Genomic DNA, 14,755 nt, shown 5'->3' on the forward strand with positions numbered 1-14,755 from the left:
CGGATGCCGGGGTGGGAACCCACACCAACATCTCTTCAGTTATCCAGCCATTGAAAATTCCTGCGAAAAATGACCGTTAAGCAAAGGGAAATTACTGTGTGGTTGACCGTTATTAAGACAAAAGAGCTATAGACCGCTAAGTAAGGGGAGGGAGTAAAGGTAAGGAAGTAGAGAAGTCTAGAGTGTTCGCGTAAGCGCACCAATCCGTACATGCACCTATATGTATATACTCAACCACCCTCGCTTGAAACACACACATGCTCACCCACATACCCGCCAAAAACTATACATATATTTACATATACATATATATACCCGCATACACACACACTCAACAACCTCGCACCCATACACATGCCCGCAAAAAAAATCATAGGGCTAAAAGCAAAAGATAGAAGAAAGTTTTTAAAAAACCTATAAGGTTAAAATGCGTCTATATGCGCATATTTTTGCATGCACGCACATACATCTATATACGTACACACTCACAAGCGCGCACATAAAGTTCCATGTACGTGTCTATAGATGCACAGGAAAAAAGCAGGGTGGAGGGGAGAAAACAGAAAAAATATGTGTGGAAAAAGTACAAAACATTAACTATAAATAAAATATATAAGAAATCTAAGTAAAAAGTATAGAAAGATAAAAAGCTTATACATAGACACAATATAGAAAGCAAGTCCTATCAGTAAAGTCCTATCAGCAAGTCTTATCAGTAAAAATATTAAAAATATATAAGAAATCTAAGTAAAAAGTATAGAGAGATAAAAGCAAGGGTGGTTTAGTATATACATATAGGCGAATGTACGGATTGGTGCACTTATATACATGACAGGTTTGTTTCAGTTTCCGTCTATCAAATCCACTTACAAGGCTTTGGTCAACTCACGACTATATTAGAAGACAGTTGCCCAAGGTACCATGCAGTGGGACTGAACCTGGATCCCATGTGATTGGGAAGCAAGCTTCTTACAACACAGCCAGACCTGTGCCTATTATATATGTATTGTTTACATATATTGTTTAGCAACTGCTTGATTCATTTCAATGCAACCTCAAGTTTTGTAGTTTCATCAAACAAACCTAACTTATCAGGCATGTAGGACTGAATAAGGAGGAGACCAAGATGGCTTCTGGGTATTGGGCTGCCATTGGTCAACATAGGTCACATGGTATTATTGATATTACAGCAACATCAGTTCCCTGTACAATATTTCCAGGGTTGCTTGCTACAACAGGATGTTGGTGACAGCACTGTATCTGGTGGTTGGGTGAGGCTACCAAATCCACTCACAAGGTTTTAGTAGAAGACACTTGCCTGCAGTACCATACAATGAGACTGAACTTGGAACCATGTGGTTGGAAAGCAGACTTCTTACTACACAGCTATGCCTGAACAAGAATTTTGAAAACCCAACCAATTAAATTTCTTTCACTCTCCATACACAGACGTAATCAGATATGTCAATATCATCAATCCTTTTTTTTAAGGCAGTGAGCTGGCAAAATTGTTAGCATGTTGGGCAAAATGTTTAGCGGCATTTCATCCATCTTTGCATACTCAGTTCAAATCCTGCCAGGGTCGACTATACCCTTCATCCTTTCGGGGTTGATAAAATAAGTACTAGTTGAGCGTTGGGGTTGATGTAATCAACTTTCCCCAACTCTCAAAATTGCTGGCCTTTTGTCAAAATTTTGAAACCAATGTCTTCAATCCTTTAGTTATGTTTATTCTTATTGTTTTTCTTAATTAGGCCTTTAGTTATGTTTATTACATATTTTCACTAATGAGAAGAGGATAGATGAGTGAGCCTGGAGAGGCTGAGTGGAGGTTTGTGAGACTAGCTACACACAATATAGGTAATGTGATATAGGATAGATGAGTGAACCTAGAGTGGCTGAGTGGAGGTTCATGAGACTAGCTACACACAATATAGATAATGAGAAGGATAGATGAGTGAGACAGAAGTAGCTGAGTGGAGGTTTATGAGACTAGCTAGATACAATATAGGTGATGAGAGGAGGGCAGATGAGTGAGCCAGGAGTGGCTCAGTGGGGATTCATAAGACTAGCTACACACAATATAGATGATGAGAGGAGGATAGATGAGTGAGCCTGGAGTGGCTGAGTTAGGATTCATGAGACTAGCTAACACACAATATAGATGATGAGAGGAGGATAGATGAGTGGGCCAGGAGTGGTTGAGTGGAGGTTCATGAAACTAGCTGGGTTTGTTGGAGCAAGGGCCACTGTAGTATATGCTGAAGAGGCAGATAAAAGAAACACTATAATCAGTAAGTTTGAGATTGGATTATTCAGAAGCTTCTTGCTAATTAGTTAAATGGACATTTTTGTTGATATTGATGGTGATGGCAGTGATGTGGTCTAGGATGTCTGGAGGCTTTGCAACAGAAGTACTGTACCAAATGTGAGAACAATGCTCCATAGTGGATCTTATCTGAGCTTTGTAAAGAATTGATAGTTGTTAGGGGCTGAAGTCACTGAAGTTCTTTCTGGCTCTGAAGAGAAACACAGGTTTTTTTGATATGGTCTTTACTGAATTGAGAATGTATGCTCTTTAAGAGAAATTTACAATGAGGGTGAGGCCTAGCATTTGTAGTAAAGTTGAGGACTGATTATATCCTTTTATGGGCAGAATATCACATCAATGGTCAATATTAAGCTCTCAAAGGGCTTGGTTCTATTATGCAAAGTCATCAAGCTGACATTCTCAAAATATTTTGCATTGTAATTTACAATTGAAATTTGCAAAGAGGTGAAAGTACATAGATCATTAATACAGAGAATGAAAACGTTATGAGAGATAAAACAAAGCATGAGATGCACTCAGAATGATAAAAAGAAGGTTTGAAGACATCAGAATCAACACGAGTTTAAAATCTGAAAAACTATCTAAACCTCTTTTCATGACAAACTAGAATTCATCATCATCATCTTAATTTAACTTCTGGCTTCCATACTGGCATGGGTTGGATGATTTTACAGGACCTGATGAGTCAGAAAAGAGCATCAAGCATCAATATCTACTTTGGATGATTTCTAGGGCTGGATGTCTTTCCTAATACCAACCACTTTACAGAGTGTACTGGGTACTTTTTTTCATGGCATCAGCACAAGTAGTGCAACTTGCAAGGTTGAGGGCATAAAGTGGTCCCTATAATTGAGGGAGAATAGGGAAGAGAGAGACAGTGTGTGATGATTCTAAGTGAAGAGGTAAGGGATGGTATGCAAGAGGAGTTAGAGGAATATAGCAGGGAGAGGAAATAGATCAGTGAGAAAAAGGGAGAGTTGAAAGGTGATAAGGTGGATTATGTAAGGGATTTGATCATCATCTGATCAAACTTGATTTAATCTTGAATCCAAATCACCAGACAGGGTTGGAGCAGAGAGTATGCTGAGTGTTCCCGTGCAGTGATTAAATGAACAGCCTCTAGATACAGGGGTTAGTAGGGAGTATGCATATAAACCATCATGAAACAAATGCAGGTTACCCTTTTGGCAAGGTATACAGTAATCCCTTGCCATATTGCGGTTTATTATTTAAGCTTACATTGATTCCTCCATGGTGCTGTTTTGCATTTATAATAAAATAAATATATAGAAATTATAAAAATGATTAAAAAAATATACTGCTTTTACTTTGCAAATTTTCACCTAACATGGGGGGTTTGGGAACATAACACCTGTAATAGTCAAGGGATGTAGTACCCAAAAACTACCCAACCTAGAGTTACAGGGAAGCAACAGGTAGATATAGAGTCATCAACAGCAACATTCACATGATACTAGATTGAGGAACTTCTGAGAAGTCAAAGGTCAGGATCACCAAGTTCTTGAAATGCATTGCTATTAACATCTAAAGATCCAGCAACCCTGGACATAATTAGTAAATGAAAGGAAGCTTTTAAAATATAACATTTTTAGTGGTGGAATTTGAAACAGATAAAGATATAAATAACAGCATGTAGAATATTGGATTAAAAATCCCTTTGGATGCAAAATAGTTGAAGATTATCTATATGATTTAAATCTACACTTTCTTTAAGCATAGAATGTGTGTCATGTTTACAGATGCGAGTTTGAGACTTCAACTTTTTGCCATCAAATAGTGTTTTTTTCAATCCAATACTTTACATACTATTACTTATAGCTTTATCTGCTTTGAGGTCCACCTTTAAAAACTACATACTTCGTATCTCACAAAGTTTCTAAATTCTTATAATGTAAACTATAATCTTAATATTTTATACTGCCTTCTTTCCTAAATGACATTAATATTCTAAGAAGGACAAGGGTAGTGAGCTGGCAGAACCATTAGCACATTGGGAAAATGCTTGGCAGTATTTCATCTGTCTGTATGTTTTGAGTTCAAATTCCATCAAGGTTGACTTTGCTGTTTATCCTTTTGAAGTCGATAAAATTAGTACCAGTTGAACACTGGGATTGATGTAATCGACTTATCCCCTCCTCAGAATTGCTGGCCTTGTGCTAAAATTTGAACCCAATATTCTCACAAAGACAATGAGAATATTTATACTATAACAACATTTCCTAATTTGCAGTTGTCTATGCAAGTTATGTAACAGAACAACAGCTGGGCAATTAGTTAATTGATTAGCATTATCAAGTTTATATCTGAAACAAAGGTTATACAAACAGTTTGCACAAATACATTTATTTAGTAAGGTTGAAGAACTAAGGTGATTGGTTTAAACAATATCAAAGAGCAGGAAGAGAGGGGAGAGAGAGAGAGAGAGAGAGAGAGAGAGAGAGAGAGAGAGAGAGAGAGAGGAGTGCAGAGAGATCCTAACCCAGTAATAGAATACTACACATAAATTAACTAAAGTTGACTACATGGCAAATTGAAATACAAAGAGACTAATTTATGTAAGGCTCAGATTTATAAGGCTTCAAATATTAAAAAAAAAAACAAAAAAAAAAAAACGAAGTAAATTAGATATAACTCATCATTTTAATGTCCACTTTTCAATGTTTGCATGAATCAGACAGATTTATTGAGGCAAATTTTTCTACATCTGGATGACCAATCATCCTCTCACCAATCTTTACCTGTTTCCATGTAAGGTAATATTTCCCCATAGCCAGACATGTTTTCATAAAATATTAGAAATGAATGACATTGGTTGTATGACTGTGACATTCATTTTACTATTATTACATAATGTGAAGACAAGCGGACACATACACACACACACATGCACCCAGTACACTGTTAAGTGGTTGGTGTTAGGAAGGGCATCCAGCCACAGAAACCATGTCAAAGCAGACACTGAATTCATTGAACTGTCCAATCCATGCCAGCATGGAAAAGCGACATATGATGATGATGATGACATATATATATGTTGGACTTCTTTCAGCTTCTGTCTACACAATTCAGTCACAAGGCTTTGGTTGGTCCGGGGTTATGGTAAAAAAACACTTGCCTAAGATGCCATTGCTATGCAGTAGAGCTGAACCTGAAACCATGTGATTGAGAACCAAACTTCTTCACCACTTTTAAAGCCCATCCCTTTAATGCTTATCTTCTTTTTTCAATACATTTAGGTTCAACTATTCTTATTCAGTAACATTCCACATCAAATGGACTATATTTCAGATTATTTCTACAATGTTTGCAAACATAGAGGCCAGTAGGAAAACAGCAATATATACTACAAAATTAAAGCAGGTTTAGATTAGTTGATGGCTTACCTATATTAAATATTTGCGAGTTCATTAAATGAAAACTCATTCCAAAAACAAAGGCATATGGTCGGGTTATATCAAAGAATAGAAAAAATCCAATGGTGAGATCAAGGAAAAAGCCAAAATAATGTACAATAAATAAATCTATTTGGTCAGGTGTCAAAAATAATCTGGAAAATATAAAAAAGATAATAATAATAATAATAATAATAATAATAATAAAATAATAACAACAACGATGGTGGTGGTGGTCACTCCTGTCAATTTGAATTTATGAGTGTTTGAAGGAAAGGATTAAAAGCAAAATATAAAGTCACAATGGGGACAATGTTAACTTCGATTTTGCCTGAGATTGGACAATTTGTCAGTTGATTATAGGATAAAGTTCTTGTTTCTTCAACTCAAATTATTTAGATGCATCATGACACATTTTATGCCACTCAGATCGATCAAGGCAATAATTTTCCCAAGATGTCACGTTAAGCTACAGGAATTTCATTGATTGTTTCAGCTTATCTTTATACCTTAGCAGGGGTCTTTTTTTTTTTTACTGTGGAATCCCTCTAGTTGATGGCCTTACAAAACAAGTTTTGGAATGCAATCATCTTGCATTTGAACACATCCTGCCCATCAACACTGAATTCTCAACAGCATACTTTCGACACAGGAGGTATCATGTTTCTAAAATTTTGACATTTGATATCTTATTTTGCCATGTTATGTTGCAGATATTGCAGATATTGCACAGACAGTGCCTGTGAAAAGTTTCAAGTTCCTTTTTATACCTGATGTAGGGAGTCCATACTTTTTCCCCATACAAAAGTGTGCTCAAAATATAAGATTTGCATACACTTGTTTTAGTTTTCAAACTAACACAATTCTACATCCCTAAAAGACAATGCTGTGCCCATCTCATAGATGTGGAAGTACACCTGGAAATGTAGGAGATCCCATTGTCAGTCAGGATAGACATAATCCTAATGAATGTAACCAAGTAATTGTCATTTAGAACATGTTTATACCATCTTCTGTCTATTTTTACCTCAAAATGTCAGCACACTGTTTACATGAGCATAGCTTTTGATTCAATTACATTTGTGAATATACTTGGAATTGGTAAGGACTGGGTACTAGAGATGGCATAGTCAACCACCTCATTGAATTGTTTCAAAATCTGTACTTGATGTTAGCATCTTTTATTAGTGATGTTCCACTGGACTGAGTCCATATGTTTGTTTCTTGAACTGCTAAGAATCATTTCACCTAAGTTTGTAGTCAATAAAGTTAATGACCGGCTGATGAGTAATCCACCGAGCAAGAAATTTGACATTTGACACTCTTTATCTGACACATACTAATGATAAACACATTGTGTCAACAAAACTTTACCCTTAAAGTAAGAGATTCTATTTTTTTCATTTTCTCATTTGATCAACATATTTTAAATGTTATATATATGTAACAACTGTTTATATACATGTAACAACTGATTAAAATATCTTCTTATCTAAGAAATCAACACAATTTAAATTAATCTGATATATAAGAATTTCAAGACGTAATAATTACTCCAACATATGTCAGATTAGATGAAATTATAGCTTGCTAATTACTAGCTTAAAGCCTAAAGTACTATGTTTTAAAACTAATTAACCTTTTTGTTATTATATTTCTGTTGAAATACACTACCTTCACTTCAAATAATTTTGAAAATAATGAAGAATTTAGTGAAAATACTTTGTTGTTGTGCTGATGCTTTGAACATAATATTAAATTTTAATGGAAGATTATACTTTAGATAACTTTAAAACAGACAGTTTATATCACAGAATCAGGGAATGATTTAAGCGAGTCAGTTTTAAACCACTTTTAATCTTGCTCTAGATCCTTCTAAGAAGCTTAATATTATATTTACTTGTAAGGCAGCAAGGTGGCAGAATCGTTAGCATGCCAGGCAAAATGCTTAGCGGCATTTAGTCCATCTTCATGTTCTGAGTTCACATTCCACTAAGGTAGACTTTGCTTTTCATTCTTTCAGGGTCGATAAAATAAGTATTAGTAACACCATTGGGGTTGATGTAATTGACTTACCCCTCTACCGAAATTGCTGACCTTGTGCCAAAATTTGAAATCAATATCATATTTACTTGTTATATTATATTATTTATGTTCTATTAGCTAAAGATCATCTCTTGATTTCCTTGTGCCCTATTTCAAATAATAAGCATCAGTTAAGGTTCTCCAGACCTTTCTTCCTTTGATTATTTTTTGAGGCTTCTGACTTTTTATATGCATTGAAGTAACCACTCACAATAATGAGGTCATTTTGTGAGTGGCAGGTGAGGCTTGAGAATAGAACTATTCAAGTCTTGTTGCCTTGATGTAGTCAATAATGCAATGATAGCACAGGTTTAACAGTCCATTATGAAAATATATCCAAAAAAGTCAGCAAACTTGCCAAATGAGGGCTTGGTAATCTGCAGCCATATGGCTTATAAGGAAATACAGGGTTCGGACAAAATAATGGAAATACCTTAAAAAATTTCAAACAAATTAATTTTAATATGGCGTAGGTCCACCTTTGGCAGTAATTACAGCTTGAATTCTATGAGGTATGGACTCGTACAAAGTTTGAATTGTTTCCAAAGGAATTTTTGTCCATTCTTCAGCTAAAACAGTTTCCAGTTCTCGTAGTGATGATGGTGGAGGATATCGACTCCTTACTTGTTTTTCTAAAATGCACCATAAATGTTCAATAATATTGAGATCAGAGGACTGTGGTGGCCAGATAAGATGTTCAACTTCATTAGAATGTTCCTTGTGCCATTCAGTAACAACTTTAGCTGTGTGAATTGGTACATTATCATTCTGAAAGATTGCATTTCCATCTGGAACAGTTCTGCAACCGTAGGATGAATTTGATCAGATAAAATGCTTAAATAGACTTGACTATTAATTCTGCCACAAAGAGAAACCATCGAGCTGGCGGATTTTCAAGATATAGCCCCACCAAGATCATCACAGATCTTCCTCCATGTTTAACAGTTGGAAGAAGGCAGTCTGGGTCAAATGCTTTTTTTGGCTGTCTTCATACGTATACCATGCTGGTGGTTGGAAATAAGGTAAAGGATGATTCATCTCAGAAAATAACATTCTTCCACTGCTCTAGGGACCAATTCTGTAGGTTTTTACTCCACACTAAATGCTTTGCAACGTTTGTTTTTGAAAGTATTGGTTTTCTGATTGCAGCTCTCCCGTGAAATCCAACTTTGTGCAGCTCCTGGCAAACAGTTTTTGCAAAAACTGGGTTTTCAAGGTGGTCATTAAGCTCTGCAGTAATTTTGGGAGCTGTACTTTTGTGATCTTTTCTAACAATTCGTGTAAGAGTCCAACAATCCCTATCTGAAAGTTTTGGTTTTCTTCCGGAGTTTTGTTTTGACGAGGAGGTTTTTCTCCTCTTTCTCAAAGGCTGTCATTACTTTCAAGACAGTACTTCTTGATAAACCAAACATTTCGGCTGTTTTCATTATGCTAGTGCCTGCCATACGAGCACCAACAATTTGACCTCTTTGAAAGTCTGATAGGTCAGTTATTTTAATGAATTGTAATTGCCTTTTTCTGATGATATCTGAAAAGAAATAGCAATTTTAGCAAAACATATTAAGCGACACTAATAATATACCAAAAAACATAAAAATAAACAAGCTTTTGATGGTTTTATAGATATTTCAAAATTATGATGCTATAATGCTAGGTGTTTCCATTATTTTGTCCAACCTCTGTATGTTTCTAGATTAATTTGATAAACAAAAGTAAAGAAGGAGGTATAGCTCTTTAAAATAAATTGCATTTAAATTAAAAATGAAATTCAAAAAAGTGAGTCAAGGGTGATGTATCAAAACTAGATTCTTGTTCTAACTGAATAGCCCTAGTGAGCTCTGCCGAAGCACATGTGTGACACAGAAGGAGCTTAGCATGCAAAGCAATGCTGAGACCATCATCATTTATTTCTGAGAATATTATCCTAAGATTTAAGACTTTAAATATGTGGTCCTCAGTTTGAGAATAGGATGCAGCTTGTTAAGAAAAATTTAGTTACTACACTAAGCAGGTGAGGCAGCTACAACTTTATGGAATAGAAATTTTCTCAGGAGTGTGCTAAACTGATTTGATGTTTCTTAGTCATTTGATAGTTAATGGTTTTGAGTCTAGTTTCTGCAATAACAATATCTAGGTGAAAGTTTTTAAGTAACAAATCTGCCCTAGACAAGATATTGGGGAAACAGCACCTAAAAACAAAATCAAGGACTACCCACTTTTATTGTCATATTTTTTGAAATATGCTGCCTTTGCTTCAATTAATTTTTAAAATAATGAAGATTTAGCAACACAGTAGTCACCTGGTATTCATTGGGGTTACATTCCCAAAGCACCTGTGAATATTAGACGTGGTCCATAAAAATGCCTATAATATCAAAATATAATGTAAAATATTATATATATATATCTATATATACTAACAGCTAAAACGGTCAGTTTGGATGATGTGGCTGTAAAACCTGCTCTGTGTAAGTATTTGACTTGTTGGGCACGCTTATGTTAAAAAACAATTTTAGAATGACTTTTTTCTGTCAAAATGCTAAATATAACTGACCAACAAAAAAAGAAATATAACCAAGATTCAACCAAATCAAAAAATAAATTCAAATACTAAGTGAATAAAGACGAACCATCCCACTGCCATTGTGCGCGCACACGTACACACACATATATTCACACAGAGTTGAAACACTGTTTGATTTATGTTTTCAGCGTACAATTTTCATCATCCCACTACCAAGTATGACATCACCCCTTCCTTCCTTATTCATCTATCACCCCTTCCTTTCTCATTCATAAACACAAGAGTATTATTATAGTAGATTATCTCGGTAACCATGGGAGCTATGAAAAAATACAAATCCCAGCATCACCACTGGATCATTCTACACATCTATTTAATTTTTCCCGCAATTCCACCCAGCCATTTGACCGTGAATCCCAAGACAAGAAAGAATCATCCCTGTCAAATTTATATGTGTATATATATATATATATATATATATATATATATATATATATATATATATATATATATATATATAAAATATCTAATAATAATTTAAAAAATAAAGTAAAATGTACGGTTACTCAACCAATAATCAATGATATTGATTTAAGACGATGATGATGAAAATAACGAAGGTAATGACTGCACAGCAAAGAAGATTTAAAGCTCTTCAGGAGACGCCTCTACTTCAGGTGTTTTAGGAGATGTCGTATCTTCCTGCAAGGTTTTCTTGGTGGGCTTGAGGAACATTGTGATGAGAAGTTGCTATCGTTATTTCTTAATGGTAGTGAAGTGTCTTATATGTCTGCATGGCAACATTGATGGCATTTTTAAATTGGAGAGACCTAACCATATAGGGATCCTATACTTCCGCCTTCCCTTGCAATTCCTTTGCTGTCCTTAAAAGGTCGGACAGACGTTTGATTGTCAGGCCCACCTCCTCTTCCTTTGGATCTGGCACTTCCTCCTCCTCTTCACTGGCAGACTTCATTAACTCCAACAAATCTTCGTTTGTCAGGGTTTCAGAGTGGCCATCAATGAGGTTGTTGACCACATCTTGCGTAATGTTGTTAAACCTTTGTCACCAAGTATCTTCACCAGCTTCACCACATTGTCGACAGCCTCATGCTGAATATCTTCAGGTGAGAAGCCCTCGTAGTCTTGAACACACCTTCTTCCAGCATGCGATGAGGATTTCTGTTTTCATATCTTTAAGAGCAGCATGGATGACTGACAAGCATGTTGCAATCATGAAGTTATGCCAGTACTCCTTTAACTTGAAATTCTCGTCCAAATTCATTGCATCCACAAGATGTTGGAGAGAGTTCCGAGTGTAAAGTGCCTTGAAGGCACGGATCATGCCTTGATCCATAGGCTGGATGAGGGAGATGGTGTTAGAAGGGAGGAACTTGACTTGGATTCCCTCATGATTCAAATCCATATTAAGCAACACCTTGAATTCTACACATACGTTTTGGAGGTATTCTTTGGTTTGAGGGATGAAACATTAGTGCAACCAATTCAAAGTTAGACTTTTGGTAATCCAGGCCTTGGGGTTGTGCATCCAGTGGACAGGCAGCAGGTTTTTATTCTTATTTTTGAAGGTCCTCAGGTTCATGGACTTGTAGATAAGTCCTGGTTTCATCGTAAAGCCAGCAGCATTGCCACACATAATTAGCATCACTCTGCCTTTCTGTGCCTTAAATCCTGGGGTTCTGGCTTCGTCCTTCATGATGTACATTCTGAAAAGCATCTTCTTCCAGAACAAGCCAGTCTTGTCCATACTAAAAATCTGTTCTGGTTCGTATCCCTCATCCTCGATGATCTGCCTGAAGGTCTCCAGGTACTTCTTGGCAGCTTCTTTGTCGGCTGATGCTGTCTCTCCATGCAGCGAAACACACTTTATTTTAAACCGTTTCTGGAAACAGTCAAACCATCCCTTGCTGGCTTGAAAATCTTCGGGCTTCAGTACTGTCAATGGTCTTGGTTGCAGTTCTTCAATGCCTTCTGCTCTGTCTCCATTGTCAAACTGCTGGTATAATTTCTGCACTTTCTCATGGATGATGTTACTACTTAAGGGGATGTTTTTCTTCTTGCAGTCACTGATCCACAATGCCAAGGGAGTCCATCTTGACCAAGTGCTTATTTCTCATTGTTGTTATCCTTTTGGCACTTTCACAGAAACTTACTGCTACGGTAGACCTGATCGCTACCTCGTTCTTCTTTATGTAGCGTATAGTGCTTTCACTGACATCATAACAATGATCTGCTGCAGCATAAATTTTACTTTCCTGGAGCAAATCCAGCAGAAGTTCCTTCTCATGGAGCATCATAACTTTTTTCTGGCACTTAGGTTCACTGCCAGAAGCCTTAAAAGGTGTAGGGCATTTGGATGGCATCTTAGGGATTTAATAACACGTTGCAAAAAACACAACACTCAACAAAACACTCGAGATAGTACTGGAAGCACTTTTTCCCCCAAAACGTATAAAACAAATCTTCCTTGCATCCAATATGCGCATAGCACCAATGGGAGATTGACCAGAGATTAAAAATAATCATGCTTTTGAAAAATTTAGCTTGTATTACCACTAGATACAGTAAGTAATCTATACTACAATAATAATAATGAGAGTGAGTGAGAGAGAGAGAGAGAGAGAGAGAGAGAGAGAGAGAGCAACAAGTAACCTAATTTCAATGAGGCTGTGTTGGCTCATCTTAAACATTATTCTGTTGAAATAACAATGTGTATGATTAAATGTAGTGATGATTTAAAAACAGCGCTTATAAAATTAACGTTCCGTCTTGTGTTGTACATGATTTTGATCTACCATCACAAGCCCAAGTAATACTGGTGTGATACACTGTGTGTGTGTGTGTGTGTGTGTGTGTGTGTGTATATATATATATATATATATACACACACACCTGCTTGTTGTTCATATACCTGTCTTTGTCTTTTGTTTGTCTATAAATTTCAACTATGTATTTATATGAGAGGTTGTTGTTGAGAGACAAATACAAGAGAGAGATAGAGAGAGAGAGATTGTGTGTGTGTGTGAAATATACATAGATGTCACTATACTAATTAGCAAGCTTTGACTGATAGCAGGAATAAGAGATACAAGACCTTACAGTGTACTTGTTTCTAAAATAATCAAGCGACGTGGTGTGTGGCTATTCTAATCAGAAGGAGCTTCAGCTGCGAAGGGGCGTCCAGTAAACTGGCAAATATGGTATATTATTATTAATAATTTAGCCTTAAAAAGTGTGAAAAAATATATATTGCTACGAAAGAAATCATAAAAAATTGCAGGCGATATTTACAATTCCATGAATATGCAGTAGTTCCACGGACAATTATTCATTCCGCGAATAACCAGGACTGCGAATGCCAAACCATGAATAAGCAGAGGTTCACTGTATATCATTCATTATTAAGCTGGTGTTTGGATCATATATTAACATGAAATTTCGATTGAAGATTATAATTTAGATCACACTTTAAAACTGGAAGTTTGTATCATAAAACAAAGCACAGTGTCAGGTAGTTTTGTATCAAATGGGTTAAGCAGGTGTTTGGAACATAAACCAACATGAAATTTTTATGGACGGTTTTAATTGAGATAATTTTAAAATAGAAAATTAGTATTAAAGAATCAAGTGTTGTTTCAGGCAGGTTGCAGTCAAAAGGGTTAAACAATGTGTAAGTGTTGAGAAAAAAGAAAAGGAAAATTAAACTTACGTGAAAGGCATGAACACCCAGTGTTCACTTAGTGACTTCATTGAATAACCCCTAAGCCATTCTGGGGTCATCTTCTTGATTCCAGCAAAAAAATACACCAGAAAGTTCTAGTAACAAAAAGTGACAAACTTAGAATTATGGTTTAACAATGACATATTGAAAAAATTCATGCAGTAATATCCTAAAACACAAAACACAAATTTACAACAGGTAACTTTTTACTCCAAGAAGACTCAGTACTAACTGAGGAGATAGGAAGCAAAGTTTTGTAAAAGAAAATACAGGGGATATTAAACTCATATTATTTCATTTGTCTGAAAGTTATCAAAAGGTAGATCAACCTTGATAAATGGAGGAATCAGAGCAAAATACTAGAAATCTTTATCCTGGTACTTGACTATTCCTGCTAATGAGAGAGACTTTATGTGGGTACTTGATCTGCTAGAAATAGCAATCAAATTATTCTTCAAATCACATATTAACTTTTTAAAAAGGGAAGGACATACTGAATAATGTGACCATAGATGCACTATGTTTAAAAATAAGATAGAATAATTATAGTTGGAATGTCTTTGATCATAGACTCTGTTTTAACAGGTCTGACTTGCAGTTAAGCATGAACGAAGGGGACTTGGATCTTAGTCTTGCAAGCTGCATAGCGACTTCACTAG

General features: G+C 35.8%; 1 protein-coding gene across 4 annotated transcripts in view; it reads right to left on the reverse strand.

The window, feature by feature from the left end:
• The window catches only part of LOC106881997 (vitamin K-dependent gamma-carboxylase), a 71,728-nt gene that overhangs the window by 24,925 nt on the left and 32,048 nt on the right, over positions 1–14,755 (reverse strand). For all 4 annotated transcript variants that reach the window (XM_052969632.2, XM_014932533.3, XM_089355068.1 and 1 more), the window contains 2 exons: positions 14,085–14,191; positions 5,737–5,900 (listed from right to left, as the gene is read on the reverse strand). In XM_052969632.2, the coding sequence (XP_052825592.1) occupies positions 5,737–5,900; positions 14,085–14,191 (271 nt within the window). The remainder of the gene's footprint in view (positions 1–5,736; positions 5,901–14,084; positions 14,192–14,755) is intronic.

Source organism: Octopus bimaculoides, chromosome 7 (genome assembly GCF_046866305.1).
Source record: "Octopus bimaculoides isolate indiv1 chromosome 7, ASM4686630v1, whole genome shotgun sequence".
Lineage (NCBI taxonomy): Eukaryota > Metazoa > Mollusca > Cephalopoda > Octopoda > Octopodidae > Octopus > Octopus bimaculoides.